The sequence below is a fragment of the Mobula hypostoma genome, chromosome 8 (genome assembly GCF_963921235.1).
Source record: "Mobula hypostoma chromosome 8, sMobHyp1.1, whole genome shotgun sequence".
Lineage (NCBI taxonomy): Eukaryota > Metazoa > Chordata > Chondrichthyes > Myliobatiformes > Myliobatidae > Mobula > Mobula hypostoma.
In genome coordinates, this window is record NC_086104.1 from 42,443,204 (window position 1) to 42,459,655 (window position 16,452).

A 16,452-nucleotide genomic window follows, 5' to 3' on the forward strand; every position below is an offset into this window, starting at 1 on the left:
CCCTGCCCCCACCGTTACTCCCCTGAGTAGAAAGAAACAGACAACAATAAAATTATTTTCCAACAATATACAAGAAAGTCTAAATATTTCTGTGCCAGTTGTTATGCTTGAGCTTGGAACTTAACTATACTGATGAAGAAGGATCTGTATTTGTATAGCATTTTGTGCAATCCTACTGCATCCTAAATAACTGAAGAGTGCTTTTTGTTTGAATTTTAATGATATTGAGTTATTTGAAACTTGGAGGACAACTTTCACCTGATTTTGATAATAATCTGAGAATATGTTTTAGCCATGTTGATTAATTGTCAGGTCAAGCCTTATTTTCTGTGTCCTGGTTATATATAAAGCAGGAATACACACAAAATGCTGGAGGAACTCAGCAGGCCAGGCAGCATCTACAGAAAAGAGTAATCAGTCAGCGTTTTGGGCTGAGTGCCCAGATGAAGGGTCTGGTCCCGAAATGTTGAAATTACTTTTCCACAGATGCTACCTGGCCTGCTGAGTTCCTCAGGCATTTTGTGTGTATTACTTTGATTTCCAGCATCTGTGGATTTTCTCTTATTTGTATGTAAAGCAGTATAAGATGCTCAGTGGTTAGATTAATAAAACGGTGCCTCCAAATGGATGGTTAGTGGATATCGGTCAAATGATAGATGAGCTACCTGTGAGTCAGTTGCCTTTTGTGTGTGAGTGAGTAAGAGATTGATTTTGATTTCACTAAATCCCTTTGATCAATAAATTGCCTAGTATGCAAAGTAACTCAGTGAACTTGGTGCTATTAAAGCTTAGCAGAGTGGAAAGTAGGTTGCTGCATTTTGCTAATCTGTCTCTTTTAATTATGTTTAGAGATATTGGCTAAAACAATTGATATTCTTCTCTCTACTGAATTGTTACCCAAAATCTTTAGTATCTCTGCTGTAGAAAACAGCTGGGCATTAACTCTCATCTGTAAGAGTCTGTGACAATGTTACATCCTTACTGTTCAGAACTATCATACAAAATTATTGTGCTAAATTTACATGATAGTTTTGAGAGTTAAAGAAACAGAATTGCCAAAGGTACATGTAGAGAGAGAATGTAGCCTAAAACATTGTCATTGGTTTTGATAAAACCTTATTGCAGTGCAGTTTAAGATTTAATTCTGAAAATACTGAATTTAATAACAATCTCTTTTACAATTGATAGAAGTTCCACAGGACGACCAGACTGGACATGTATAATTGTTGGTTTTACCTCGGGATATGTACGATTTTATACTGAGGTAATGTAATCATATGTTCAATTTGAGGAATTTTAATATTAACATAAAAATAATTATTCTGATGAAATACTTAAAGGAAATTTTCAATCATGTTGTGTAGAATGACATAGCCTGACTATGACTTGCATATACTGTGTTGCTTTTATACTCATCTCAAAGATAATATAACTTTGTGAATATGATGCTGATTTACCTGTTGCATGACTGAGCTTCATATTGTATAACAAAAAATTCCAAAAGGCTGTATTTATTCTAGGCTGATTCATTTGTGATCCAAAAATGCACAAGATATCGAAAGCCCGACAAAGTGGGAAGGTCAGTCATAGAATATAGAAGCTCAGTATGTTTGAGTCAGACATACAGTTCTGTGCAAAAATCTAAGGCACATGTAAAAACAAATTCTGTAAAACAAAGATACTTTCAAAAATAGTTAAATGAAAAGTTTCTAAATATCAAAAAATTATTATAAAGAGCAGTAAACTGTAAAAAAAAAACTAAATCAAGTTAATATTTGGTATGGCCTTTAAACCTGCATCAATTATCTTAGGTACGTCATGCAGTTTTGTAAGAAAATCAGCTGGTGGTAGTTCTAAGCATCTTGGAGTACTTGCCACAGTTCTTCTGCAGACTTTGGCTGTCCCGATTGCTTCTGTCTCTCCAGATAATCCCAGACAGCCTCAATGATGTTGAAATCAGTGCTTTGAGGAGACCATATTATCTGTTGCAGAACTCCTTGTTCTTCGTTTTGCTGAAGATAGTTATTTATGATAGTTGTTTATGTCATGTGTTTGGGGAGATTTGTCCTGCTGCAGAATGAAATTGGGACTGATCAAGCACTTTCCTGATGGTATTGCATGATGGATAGGAATCTGCTTGTACTTCTCGGCATTGAGGATTCCATTAATTCTGACCAGATCACCAACTCTATTTGTAGAAATGCAGCCCCAACCCTGCAAGGAACCTCTGCCATACTTCACTGTTGGCTGTGGACACTCATCCATGTAGTGCTCTCCGGCTCTTCTATGGACAAACTGCATCCCGTTTGAGCCAGAAATTTCATATTTTGACTTGTCTGTCAGAACACTTGCTGCCAATGTTCAGCACCCTAGTCCTTCTGTTTTTATGCTTAGGTGAGTCTCTTGGCTTTGTTTCTACTTTGGAGGAATGGCTTTTTGGCAGCAATTCTTCCATGAAGAGCACGTCTGACAGAACCTCTCTGGACTGTAGAGTGGTGTACTTGGGTTTAAGTGATTTTCTGTGAGTTCAGAGCTGATAGCAGTGCTGGACTTCTTCCAATTTAGAAGGGAAGTCAATTTGATGTATCTGTTGTCTGCTGTACTCAGTTTCCTTGGCTGACCACTGTGTTTCTGGATCTCAACCTTACCCATTTTTTTGCTTTTTCAGAAGAGCTTGGTCAGCATATCTTAAAACTCCTGTCTGCCACAAAATTTCTGCTTGGGAGTGACCTTGCAAATGCAGGATGACCACCTTGTGTCTTGTTGCTAGGCTCACCCTTGCCATGGTGTTAGAATTGATTATTTGAAGGTTAAACTGCCACATATGCCACACCCTTACCTCTTAGTTTGGTTGTTCTTCACCCAGTTTGAGTCCTTCTACACCCGTGTCTCTTTCAGTTAATCAGTTTAGTTCATTCAACTCATTATGTCGTTGATCATTAGCACCTGTTTGTTATCTTTGTTTAATCATGGACTGGGCTGTATATCTACCAAGAAATCAAAATTTTATTTGAAAAGTGTTCTATTACTTAATATGTTTTCTCTTTAGAAATTAATGCGCCTCCTTTTTTAGTTAAGGAAATCAGTTCCATGTTTAGCACTTCAGATATGCTGTCAGTTGTCTCCCAGTTTAGTATTTAACTTGTTTTGAAATTAATGCTATTACTCTTAGCTTTTTTTAAATAACTTGCAGTACTTGCATACCTCTGCAATTAATGCACTCAGGTATTCAGATTTATTTGCAATCTCAGAACTCTGCTATCTTCTGCCATATAGACCCATCAGAATCAGGTTTAATATTACTGAAATACGTCATGAAATTTGCTTTGCAGCAACTGTACAGTGCAATACATTAAAAATTCTTTAAAATACAATAAGAAATATACATAAAACTTAAATAATTGGTGCAAATAGTGAGGTTGTGTTCATGGGTTGATTCATTGTCCATTCAGAAATCTGATGGCAGAGGGGAAGAAACTGTTCCTAAAATGTTAAGTGTGTGTCTTCAGGCTCCTGTATGCTCTGTGATAGTAACAATATGAAGAATGCATGTCCTGGGTGATGGAACTCCTCAATGATGGATGCTGCTTATATGAGGCATTGCATTTTGAAGATGACCTCTGATGGGGAACTTTTTCCGATCTATTCAGTGGCTGCTCCATTCCAGATGGTGATGCTCTCCACAGTACATCTGTAGAAATTTGCTAGTCTTTGGTGATGTACCAAATCTGCTTAAATTCCAAATGAAATACGGTCACTGACATGCATTCTTTGTAATTACATCAAGATGTTGGGCCCAGGATTGATCTTCAGAGATGTTAACATTGAGGAACTTGAAACTACTCAGCCTTTCCACTGGGTCCATCCTTAAATCTCTTTGAACCAAGACATTTTATAATTGCACTGTTTAAATAATCATTTTTCTCACATTGTAGTCTATTTGCCACATCCTACAGTCACTCATTAACCTATTTAGTTGTAGATTCCTTGTGCCCTTTTAAATTTTCTTGTCTCCTTATGACAGCAATTTTAGCTGGCGCTTTGAAGAGACTCATTGTTTTTAAGTATATCTACGCTCAGTGGCTACTTTATTAGGTAGTCACTAATGTACTTCTGTATGTTCGAGTCTTCTGCTGCTGTAGCCCATACACTGTAAATTTCAATGTGTTGTGCATTCATAGATGCTCTTCTGCACACAACTGCTATAACATGAGGTTATTTGAGTTATTATCACCTTCCTGTCAACTTGAACCAGTCTGGCCATTTTCCTCTGACTTCTCATTAACAAGGCATTTTTGCCCATAGAACTGCTGCTCACTGAATTTGCTTTGTTTCTCACACCATCTTCTGTAAACTCTAGAGACGGTTGTGTATAAAAATACCAGTAGATCAGCAGTTTCTGAGATAGTCTAACCACTCCGTCTGGTACCAACTATCATCCCACAGTTGAAGTCGCTTAGATCACATTTCTTCCCCATTCTGATGTTTTGTCTGAAGAACAACTGAACTTCTTGACTATGTCTCCATGCTTTTATCCATTGAGTTGCTGCCACATGATTTGCTGATTAAATATTTGCATCAATGAGCAGGGGTACCTAATAAAGTAGCCACAGAGCGTACATTAAAAGAGCAATGAGCTAATAGATTTATATCAGTTTAAGTGCCATAACAGGCCAGCAACTGCAGATACTGTAGTTTTCATTGATTTCATACAAAATGTAGGAATCAGACATTAGGAGAAAACTTTAAGATTATCTAAATATGAATAATCCAGATTACTGGAGTTGGTACAGGATGATCTTTTCTTAACAGCCTTCTCAAAGTTATCCTTCAAATGAGCTGGATAATGGGAAAGCCAGTCACATGCTATTTCTGTTTAAAAGACATTAAATAGAGATGCACACACAACTCAGGATTCGTTGAATAGGAGGTTGCCCTGAAAAAATTGCAAGTAAGGAATGCACATTATAATAATAACTACAGTTGTGGTATGTGCTGAGTAGAGAAATTCAAAATGATTTGCATTATTATAGTTTTAGTTCAGAAAGAAAATTGATTACTTCCAAACAATACTGATTAAGGCGTTCTAATGCGGTTATCAAAGTAATTGGGGAAAATCTACTGAGGCAGAATAATGGCAGATGACATTTAATATAGGGTACAATGCATGAACTTCAACTTATTTTGTGACACAGCAGCCTGCTTAATTAGTCAGTGGTCCAACACCTGTAAATGATTTAAAGAAAGCTGCATGCACTTTTGTTGATTGGCCTTTAACATCTAACCATTCCAGCTTCCAGTTTGTTTTCCAGCCCATTTTTAGCTCTTTCCCTCTCTAATTCTCTTCATGAGACCTTTTCTTTCACCTTATTCCCTTTGCCAGCCTCTTCTTCTCCCTCTTTAATTTGCGTTGTTTTTGAAGCTCTTCATTATTCAGTTTATTTTTTTAAATCCATTTATTCCAACTACTGTTCTAACATTCCTTTACCTAAAGTTAAACTTCAGCTTGTATTCATCTCTTAAATCTTTATAATCCACTTTATCCCACTTATCTTCCTTCCATCATCTGAATAAACTATTTTCTCTCTGCTGTGTGAAGTAGTTTTGATTAACTGTTAATCGAGTTACATTGACTATATTTAAGCTGAAATCATAATTCACCTATAAATGCAAAAGCAGACATTAATAATGCCATTTTGTTATGGGAGAGAAATTTGGCATTTGTGATATTGGATTGATTCAGATATTGTATCCTTTTGTCCCAGTAAACTAATGCACATTCATAATAAAAGTATTGTATATTGGAGTACACAGTCAATAAATTGAAAAGACGGAAATGTACATAATTTGTTTAAATTCTACTTGCCTGTATACTATGAGCTGAGTTGTGCCATATCTGAACTGCTTTTCATAATTGCCCCCATGCTTTTCCTGTGGTAGCACTTTTTGTGGCCATAAGGGATCAATCGAGTTGGAGGCCTAGACGCTGCAGCAGCCCTGTTAGGTAGAACTGGTGAAGAATGGCCCTGCCTCCGGAGACCCTTTTTCCAACTCCTTTAACTGTTCTTTGATAAGCAATTATATTGCTTTCAGAATCCCAACCAGATGTAATACCACCAATATATGTCATGATATTTGTTAACTTTATGGCAACAGTGCAATTAAATATATGATGAATAAATATAGAGAAAAATGAGTTACATTAAGTATGTAAATGTATATTAAATAGTTAAGTTAAGCATAAGTAGTGCAAAATAACCAATAAAAAAAGTAGTGAGGTCAATGTCCATTTAGAAATCGGATGGCAGAGGGAAAAAAGCTGTTCCTGAATCATTGATTGTGTGCCTTTAGGCTTCTGCACCTCCTTCCTGATGGTAACAGTGTGAAGAGGGCATGTTCTGGGTGGTGGGGACATTGCCTTCCTAAGGCACCGCTCCATGAAGATGTCCTGAATACTGCGGAGGCTGGTACCCATGATAGAGCTAACTAATTTTACAAGTTTAGGCAGCTCATTTCGATATTGTGCAGTATCCCCCTCATACCAAATGGTGATGCAGCCAGTCAGAATGCTCTCTGTGGTACATTTGTAGAAGTTTTTGAGTGTTTTAGTTGACAAACGTAAACTTTTCAAACTCCTACTGAAATATAGCTGCTGTCTTGCCTTTATAGCTACATTAATATGTTGTGTCCAGGTTGGGTCCTCAAAGATATCAACACGCAGGAATGTGAAAGGAACTTTCTACATAATCCTGCTAAGCATGTGCTAAGATTAATGAAATGTATTACTGCTTAGTGTTTACTCAAACATTCAATTTAATTTAAATGTTATAAAATTTCCTGTTTTTTTTTACAGAATGGAGTTCTTCTTTTAGCACAACTTTTAAATGAAGACCCAGTTTTGCAATTGAAATGTCGAACTTATGAGATACCTAGGCATCCTGGTGTCACAGAGCAGGTAAGTAACAAGCATTGTTAGATGATGTAAAATGCTCTGAGTATTAAGCATTCATGCACGTTGTTGAATATAGATAATTCTCTTTTTAGTAATTTTTCTTTGGATGCTTGGCGTAGTGCACCCATCCTAGTAGTTCAGTATAAGTTTTGAAAAAAATGTTCAAATTACTTGGTTTGCACTTAGTAACTATTTTAAGTATGTAGAAGTAACATTTATTATCATATGTATAAGTACACGTATGCACAAGTGTTATACATAAATTATACACAATTTTTATAAAATGGAACCTGATTAGAACAAAAAAAGCCCATTTTAGTGCAAAATGTTGAAAGTGGCCAGAGTGTTGCTAAACTGTAGAGATTAGGGTTTTGCCAGTTGGTTCAAGAAGTAGCTGTTTTTGAAGCTTGTGGTGTGGGACTTCAGAATTCTGTACTTCTTTCTCAATGGTAGCTGTGAAAGGATAGCATTGGCTATATGGTGGGGATCTTTTGCAATGGATATTGCCGCCTTGAGGCAACATCTCCTGTAGATACTGCCGATGGTGGGAAGGAATGTTCCTAAAGTGGGCAGAGTCCGCTAATCTTTGAGCTCACTGTGGTCCTTGCTTTCAAAATGCCGTGCCAGACCATGATGCGACCAGTTAGGAGACTTTCAGCAGTACATCTGTAGAAAGTGAGTGTTCTGTGACAAGCTGAACCTCCTAAGAAAGTAAAGGTGCTGGGCTCAGGGCAAGTCACCAGCTATGTCAGCCTCCAGGAATTTAAAGCTTCCAATTTCCTCAATATAGTCCCATGCATTCACCATTCTTTTCTTCCTGATCGCAAGTCAGGTCTTTAGTTTTGCTGATGTTGAGTGAGTGGTTGTTATGGCACTGCTCAACCATGTGTCCTATCTTACTCTGGCAAGCTGACTCATTGCCAGCTGTGGTTCATCCAGCAGCAGTAATGTCATTGACATATTTGAAGTTGGTATTGAATCTGTGCTTCGCTACTCGGCCATGTTTGAATAAGGAATAGAGGAGGGGACTAAGTGCACGGCCTTGAGGTGCACCTGTGTTGGTGGTCACTGAGGAGAATACGCTACTAATCCTGAAGGTCTTCTGATGAGGAAATCAAGTATCCAGTTGCAGAGTGAGGGACAGAGACCCATGTCTGTTAGCTTGATGATGAATTGGGATGGGATGATTGTGTTGTATGTAAGGCTTTAATCAACAAACAGCAGCCTGAATGTGATCCAGTGCAGAAAGAATCACGTCTGCTGTTGAACTGTTGTGGCACTAACAAAGTTATGCAGATCCAGTTTACATATTAACAACCATCAGATTTCTACTGTAATAGTAGATTATTTTCTTTAATCAATGTATGTTTTGCGCCTACTATTGCATTCCATAACATATAGCAAAATATTCCTGGTACAGGATAGTAAATAATCTAGCCTCTGGGCACGAGAGAAACAGACCAAGTTTGGTGAAAATTTTAAGTAAATACCCACGGTTGATTCATTTTCTTCAAAACAAGATTGCATTGCTTGGAAGTGACACATGCCATATATAGAACCATAGAACCGTAGAAACTACAGCACAGAAACAGGCCCTTTGGCCCTTCTTGGCTGTGCCGAACTATTTTCTGCCTAGTCCCACTGACCTGCACACAGACCATATCCCTCCATACACCTCCCATCCATGTATCTGTCCAATTTATTCTTAAATGTTAAAAGAGAACCCGCATTTACCACCTCGTCTGCAGCTCATTCCATACTCCCACCACTCTCTGTGTGAAGTTCCCTTTAAACTTTTCCCCCCTCACCCTTAACCCATGTCCTCCGGTTTTTTTTCTCCCCTTGCCTCAGTGGAAAAAGCCTGCTTGCATTCACTCTATCTATACCCATCATAATTTTATATACCTCTATCAAATCTCCCCTCATTCTTCTACGCTCCAGGGAATAAAGTCCTAACCTATTCAACCTTTCTCTGTAACTGAGTTTCTCAAGTCCCGGCAACATCCTTGTAAACCTTCTCTGCACTTTTCAACCTTATTTATATCCTTCCTGTAATTTGGTGACCAAAACTGAACACAATACTCCAGATTCGGCCTCACCAATGCCTTATACAACCTCATCATAACATTCCAGCTTTTATACTCAATACTTCGATTAATAAAGGCCAATGTACCAAAAGCTCTCTTTACGACCCTATCTACCTGTGACGACACTTTTAGGGAATTTTGTATCTGTAGCCCCAGATCCCTCTGTTCCACTGCACTCCTCAGTGCCTTACTATTAACCCTGTATGTTCTACGTTGGTTTGTCCTTCCAACGTGCAATACCTCACACTTGTCAGTATTAAACTCCATCTGCTATTTTTCAGCCCATTTTTCCAGCTGGTCCAAGTCCCTCTGCAGGCTCTGAAAACCTTCCTCACTGTCTACTACACCTCCAATCTTTGTATCATCAGCAAACTTGCTGATCCAATTTACCACATTATCATCCAGATCATTGATATAGATGACAAATAACAATGGACCCAGCACTGATCCCTGTGTCACACCACTAGTCACAGGCCTCCACTCAGAGAAGCAATTCTCTACCACCACTCTCTGGCTTCTTCCATCGAGCCAATGTCTAATCCAATTTACCACCTCTCCATGTATACCTAGCGACTGAATTTTCCTAACTAACCTCCCATGCAGGACCTTGTCAAAGGCCTTACTGAAGTCCATGTAGACAATATCCACTGCCTTCCCTTCATCCACTTTCCTGGTAACCTCCTCGAAAAACTCCAACAGATTGGTCAAACATGACCTACCATGCTCAAAGCCATGTACACTCTCCCTAATAAGCCCCTGTCTATCCAAATGCTTGTAGATTCTGTCTCTTAGTACTCCCTCCAATAACTTACCTACTACCGACGTTAAACTCACCGGCCTATAATTTCCCGGATTACTTTTCGATCCTTTTTTAAACAACGGAACAACATGAGCCACTCTCCAATCCTCCGGCACCTCACTTGTAGACAGCGACATTTTAAATATTTCTGCCAGGGCCCCCGCAATTTCAACACTAGTCTCCTTCAAGGTCCTTCAAGCTATGTATTATACTCTGTTCTGGATAACAGTAACTTGGCTTGATTGCTAACTAGAATATGTAGAACTATTGAAGACGTATTTTATTTCAGCCTGCCGTGTATGTTCGTATCCATCTATTTCAAATAAACTGGCTTGTGGGGAGAAAATAATGAACTTTTGTGCTGTCTGTCTGCGGTAAAAATGTTTGAAAAGCATATTAATCACTATTAAAGAAGGAGCACAGTGATTCCTTGTATACAGCATATCTGCTTATTTGTTTTGGAATGGTTCTATGCAATCTTGTGTGAATATTTCCAGTGGGAAAATGTCAACAGCTTCTCAGCAACTTTTGGTTTGCAAAAGTTAACCATTGACTGCAAAGGTATTTTACCTTGTTACTTAAAAATGATTAGAATGAATAGGATCAGCTTTGTTTTGCCATCCCAGTGAGAGAATGGATTTGTAAGTGCTCTTATGTAAGTTTTCCAATTTGAGGAGTTGTTTTTTTTTTAATTGCTATGTATTATACTCTGTTCTGGATAACAGTAACTTGGCTTGATTGCTAACTAGAATTGTATTTTCCATTTCCTTCTTTCCCACCTCTTCTCCCTCTCTCCTTCCCACCCTCCATGAAGCATGAAGAACTGAGTATTTTATATCCATTTGCTCTTGTGACAATAGATGGATTCAGCCTCTTTCAGTCTCTTCGTGCCTGTCGAAACCAAGTAGCACGAGGTAATTTTTATTTATAAAGTATTTTAACCAGTAGAATTGTATCTACAGTAAGATTTTAAAATTACCTTCTGGGTTGTGTTTGAAAGGTTCATGCTAAGTTTATATTCTTGGCATAATTGAAGTTTTTGAGTTGTTATACTCAAGGTCTTTTGATTAATGTTCCATTAGTATGCTTCTGCAAAAACTTGATTTACAAGTTTCTCAAACTCTACAATAGTGATTTTCATATTCATAGTTAAGTAAGTTGAACCTACAATTTATAAAATAATTTTGTACAAATATTAGTTTGAATACAAAGTGTATGAAATACAGAAAAATAGAAATGATGTATGGATCTTTTTGACAGTGTGTTGAAAATGTAACATTGTGTGACAATATAACAAAACAATTATTCTGGCAGGATTATGACTCATTTTAAAAGCGTTATCATGCATTTACTTCATCACAATGTAAACCCTTTTATTTCAGTTTTGTAACTGAAGGATTTTTGAATGCTTTATTGTAATGTGCATGACTGTGTCTTCATGGTGTAACCACAAAGGTCAAGATTACTGCCCAATTAGCATGTTTAGGATTAACATTAGGCTGCTTTATTGTGGGGAGGGGTACTTGTGTATAGAGTAAGTATTTAACCATTGTAAGAAGGGAAGCTCTATTCATGGTTAGTTCAAAATCGTTCAACACCTTTAGTAACATCAGAACCTAACAATTAAGAGAAAGCCTACGGTCTTTTGAGTGTGCTGCGCCATACATTAAGATTATGGATGATTTGATTTTGGCTTCATCCAATTACGCATGGTTACTCTATTGTCCAAAATTAGTTCTTTGTAATCCAGACCAGTACTATGGGCATGCAGACCCATTCATCAGCGACATTCCTTAAACCACGAGTTAAAATGGTGATATTTGAAGATCATTGTAAAAGTTCAGTTCCATTCACAGCTCCTCAAGGAATGAAGCAGACGATTGTTGCACGTAGCAAGAACCAGATAATATTTCAATAGGGACTGTAAGTGGCAGGTAGCATTTGAAAAAATGCCAACACTGAACCATCTCCAACTAAGAAAGCCTAACCCACTTTGATATTTAATTGAGTTACTGTTGCCAAATCTATCATTATCTATCCTGTTAGAGATTGGGAGTGCAATGCAAATATGTTTGCTGCAAGAACAAATAAAAGATTGGGTAGAATGACATTCTGAACCCCGAAGCCATTCCATCACCGATAAGGTACAAGTTGGGTGTGTGTTTTCTCATGTTTGCATTTGACATAGACTGTGGCTATTTGGCCCGTTGAATCTATGCATGCTCTCAGCTTGATCTCCTATTTCACTTATTTTCCTGTAGCTTAGTCTCTCTCATGAATTCATTTACTCCTTCCTGATTGTCATCACACATGCACACTGATGATAACTAGCTAATTACCACCAGCATACTTTTGAAATATGCAAGGAAATGGGAATGCCCAGGTGAAATGCTTGTGGTCACAGGAGACTCTGCAATCTCCACACAGATTGCCTTGGAGGTTGGGATGAAATATGGGTTGCTGGAGCTGGGTTTCTTGTCAATTACTTCAAATTGTCTGTGATGGAGTACTTGCCACTTGCCTTGATGAGTGCAGGTCTAACAACTCAAGAAGCTTCACAGCAGCAGAGTGATTGGCACTCCAGTCACTGTACTTAACCTTGACTGTTTCCAAGACCATGTTTGCATGTGTCATCTGAATATGCACTGCATTTAGGTTACTGTAACAACATTTCCCAAACCGCTGACCTCTTGAAGGACAAGGGGAGTACGTGCATGGGAATATTATTACTTACAGGGTCCTGTCCAAGCTTGGAAATTATGTTGGTGTTTTCTTCATTGTCGCTGGACCTAAGTCTTAGGACCTGCCTGTCTGCATTATTATGGTGACTCCCTCCATCATCACCTTGAGGGTAATAAGGCAGTAAAAACAAGTATTGCCAGTAACAGTGGCATTCTGAGAAATGTACTTGAAAAGCAATGCATCAGACAGTTAAAACTCACTAATTTTGTGCTTCTTGCATTAACACATTTCTCAGTTTTTTTTTTGTAATCTAGTGTTGTTAATTTGGGCATTTTCAGCAATTTTTTTACTTGTATTATATACCATTCTCCTAATATGTGAACTTTGTAGGGTTAAAGTGTGCAAAATGGATAATTTTGGTCTGTTCCTCACAAACAACATAATTTGCTAACTTTTTTGCTGCTATGTATTTGTTTCATACAGCTGCAGCTTCGGGCGCTGAAACCGTGCAGCCTCCACCTTTAACATACAAAAAATGGGGTTTACAGGACACTGATATGATTGTGGACCATATAAGCGTAGGTAATATAAACATTTTTTCACATTAGAAGAAATTTGCAGAGGAATGACATTAAAAATAGTTTATTTCTGTGAGGAAGTATTAGATTTACTTTTTGGCACAAGTTGCAATAGTTTCTATAAATGGCACATGCATATCATTAACCAGCAAGAGAACTGAGCCCTGCAGAGGCTGTGGTTTAACTCGGACATCCAGCATAACATTGATAGAAGTTGTGGAGAGATCTGAAACATTAGTCTATTTGATTTGTAATGTTGATCAAGGATTTTAGTAAGGCATTTGACAAGGTTCCACACAGTAGGCTTATTCAGAAAGTCAGAAGGTATGGGATCCAGGGAAGTTTGGCTGGGTGGATTCTGAATTGGCTTGCCTGCACAAGGCAGAGGGTTGTGGTGGAGGGAGTACATTTGGATTGGAGGGTTGTGACTAGTGGTGTCCCACAAGGATCGGTTCTGGGACCTCTACTTTTCGTGATTTTTATTAACGACTTGGATGTGAGGGTAGAAGGGCGGGTTGACAAGTTTGCAGACAACACTAAGGTTGGTGGTGGTGTGGATAGGGTAGAGGATTGGCGAAGATTGCAGAGACACATTGATAGGTTGCAGAAGTGGGCTGAGAAGTGGCAGATGGAGTTCAACCCGGAGAAGTGTGAGGTGGTACACTTTGGAAGGATAAACTCCAAGGCAGAGTACAAGGTAAATGGCAGGATACTTGGTGGTGTGGAGGAGCAGAGGGATCTGGGGGTACATGTCCACAGATCCCTGAAAGTTGCCTCACAGGTAGATAGGGTAGTTAAGAAAGCTTATAGGGTGTTAGCTTTCATAAATCGAGGGTTAGAGTTTAACAGACGCGAGTTAATGATGCAGCTCTATAAAACTCTGGTTAGGCCACACTTGGAGTACTGTGTCCAGTTCTGGTCGCCTCACTATAGGAAGGATGTGGAAGCATTGGAAGGGGTACAGAGGAGATTTACCAGGATGCTGCCTGGTTTAGAGAGTATGCATTATGATTCAGAGAGTAAGGGAGCTAGGGCTTTACTCTTTGGAGAGAAGGAGGATGAGAGGAGACATGATAGAGGTGTACATGATAATAAGAGGAATAGATAGAGTGGACAGCCAGCATCTCTTCCCCAGGGCACCACTGTTCAATATAAGAGGACATGGCTTTAAGGTAAGGGGTGGGAAGTTCAAGGGGGATATTAGAGAAAGGTTTTTTTACTCAGAGAGTGGTTGGTGCGTGGAATGCACTGCCTGAGTCAGTGATGGAGGCAGATACACTAGTGAAATTTAAGAGACTACTAGACAGGTATATGGAGGAATTTAAGGTGGGGGGATATATGGGAGGCAGGGTTTAAGGGTCGGCACAACATTGTGGGCCGAAGGGCCTGTACTGTGCTGTACTGTTCTATGATCTATTGGAACCTTTGATAAGAAGTGAAATGCTAATATGATAAACAACTAAAAAATGGTGTTCAACTTAAATCTTCAATTAATTTAAGGACTCTCAAAAGTGAGACACCCTCCAATAACAATCAGGGTTTCGGTATTTATGAATTACATTGATGATGAATGTTTTTTTTATTTGTCCCCACCTAACACCCTCCCCATCCTAAAACCCTAATCAGGAAAAAGGAAATGGTAACATATTCCAGAAAGTAGACGTTTACAGGAGAGAGAAAAAAAAAAGTTGATCTCAATTTCATTTTATAAACTGGAATTACCTGATCTTAGTAAAACTTCTGTTTCACAGAGGAGATGTAATGTCGAATTTAATATTAATAATTAATGTCTCAGAATACACCAGTCTTCGAAAATGTATTTGTTCAGAAGTAATGGTGATTGTTCAGTACTTTAGATTCAAATTTTACTTGATAAATATTTCTCTTAGTTCCCTTTGATGTTGGAGTCAGTTATGAATTCTTCAGTGTTACCTTTTTCCTCCAGTTTATAAGTTTGTGTTGCAATTAACTTCGATATTTTCAGTAGGGTATATGCTTCAATATGTAGAGATGGGGAAATCAGTGTATTACAGTTATTGGCTAGGTTAGTTAGTTACAGTGGCAGTTTCAATTCATTTAAAACCCTTAACATAACAAAACCTCATGAGGTAATTTTGTAACAATATTTTCAAGTAGCTGCATGAGGCAAAATGTTACTTGCCTAAAAGCTTGGTCTAACCACTAGCTTTAAAGGAACGTCCTAAAGGAATTATGATTATTAGAAGCAGAAGGGTTGAAGGGTAAAATGTTTGGGTTTGTGCATGGTTTAACTGTCAAATCTGCTGCCATAAAATGAATGGACTTTAATTGAGTGAAGGGTTTCAATTGTTTTCAGTGCTGTGCTGAAGCATTTATAAATGCATACTTACTTTCAACATTGTAAAAATACCACTCTGGAGCAACATTATTTTGAAATTGATTTGCATGATGTGCTCTCATTTTCTTTCAATACTTTGAATATACAGTATGTTGCTACCCTGTCCTTTTTTTTGGAAGCAGATATTTGCAGTATGGAACATATTTTCATGGGTCATAATTTTCTTTCTCTTTTATGCCAGGAATCATGACACTGTGTCCATTTGATCAGTTGAAGACTGCCTCTATTTTAGGCGGAGTAAATGCCACTGTAAAGAGCAGCCCACCAGCCATGTCATCACATGTAACAGTTGGTTCTGGTCCATTCACAGGGTTTTTCTATGCTTTGGAGGTATGAGTATTTATGACTTTGTATTTATTTAAATTACTTCTCATACATTTTGTGTATTGTAAGTAATGAATTAATTGAACAAATGTTTCAAATAAATACTTTAAATTTAGAATTAAAATATTTATCTGCAAATACATCTATGCTGGAAAGCAATTGTAATTCAAAGGTCGAGCATCTTAAGGATCTTTCTGATATAGCAACATATACAAAACCCTGGAGGAACCCTACTGTCCTGCTGAAGGGTCTCGGCCAGAAACATCAACAGCACTCTTTTCCATAGATGCTGTCTAACCTGCTGAGTTCCTCCAGCATTTTGTGTGTGTTGCTTGGATTTCTAGCATCTGCAGATTTTCTCTTGTGATCTTTCTGATATGCTGTTTATTGGGTTACAGGGTAGCACTCAGCCTTTGCTATCACACGTTGCTTTAGCAGTTGCCAGCAAACTCACATCAGCTTTATTTAATGCAGCTAGGTAAGAGAGCAATCTTTTTGTTGCTGTTTGAGTGTTGCTGTAGCTGTAGCTGTTGCTTGTATTTCATGTGTAGTCTGAATTATGTTTGTTTATATGTGGAATAGCATAGGTTAGATTTGACAGTTCCTACAACTATATGTTTTAAGTTTTCAAGCCTGTGGAGATATTTGACTGT

General features: G+C 38.1%; 1 protein-coding gene across 2 annotated transcripts in view; it reads left to right on the top strand.

Annotated features, from left to right (window-relative positions):
* The window catches only part of rab3gap2 (RAB3 GTPase activating protein subunit 2 (non-catalytic)), a 91,254-nt gene that overhangs the window by 22,778 nt on the left and 52,024 nt on the right, over positions 1–16,452 (top strand). For both annotated transcript variants that reach the window (XM_063055743.1, XM_063055744.1), the window contains exons 6-11: positions 1,189–1,264; positions 6,854–6,955; positions 10,653–10,752; positions 13,004–13,102; positions 15,657–15,805; positions 16,198–16,277. In XM_063055743.1, coding sequence (XP_062911813.1) covers positions 1,189–1,264; positions 6,854–6,955; positions 10,653–10,752; positions 13,004–13,102; positions 15,657–15,805; positions 16,198–16,277 — 606 coding nt within the window. The remainder of the gene's footprint in view (positions 1–1,188; positions 1,265–6,853; positions 6,956–10,652; positions 10,753–13,003; positions 13,103–15,656; positions 15,806–16,197; positions 16,278–16,452) is intronic.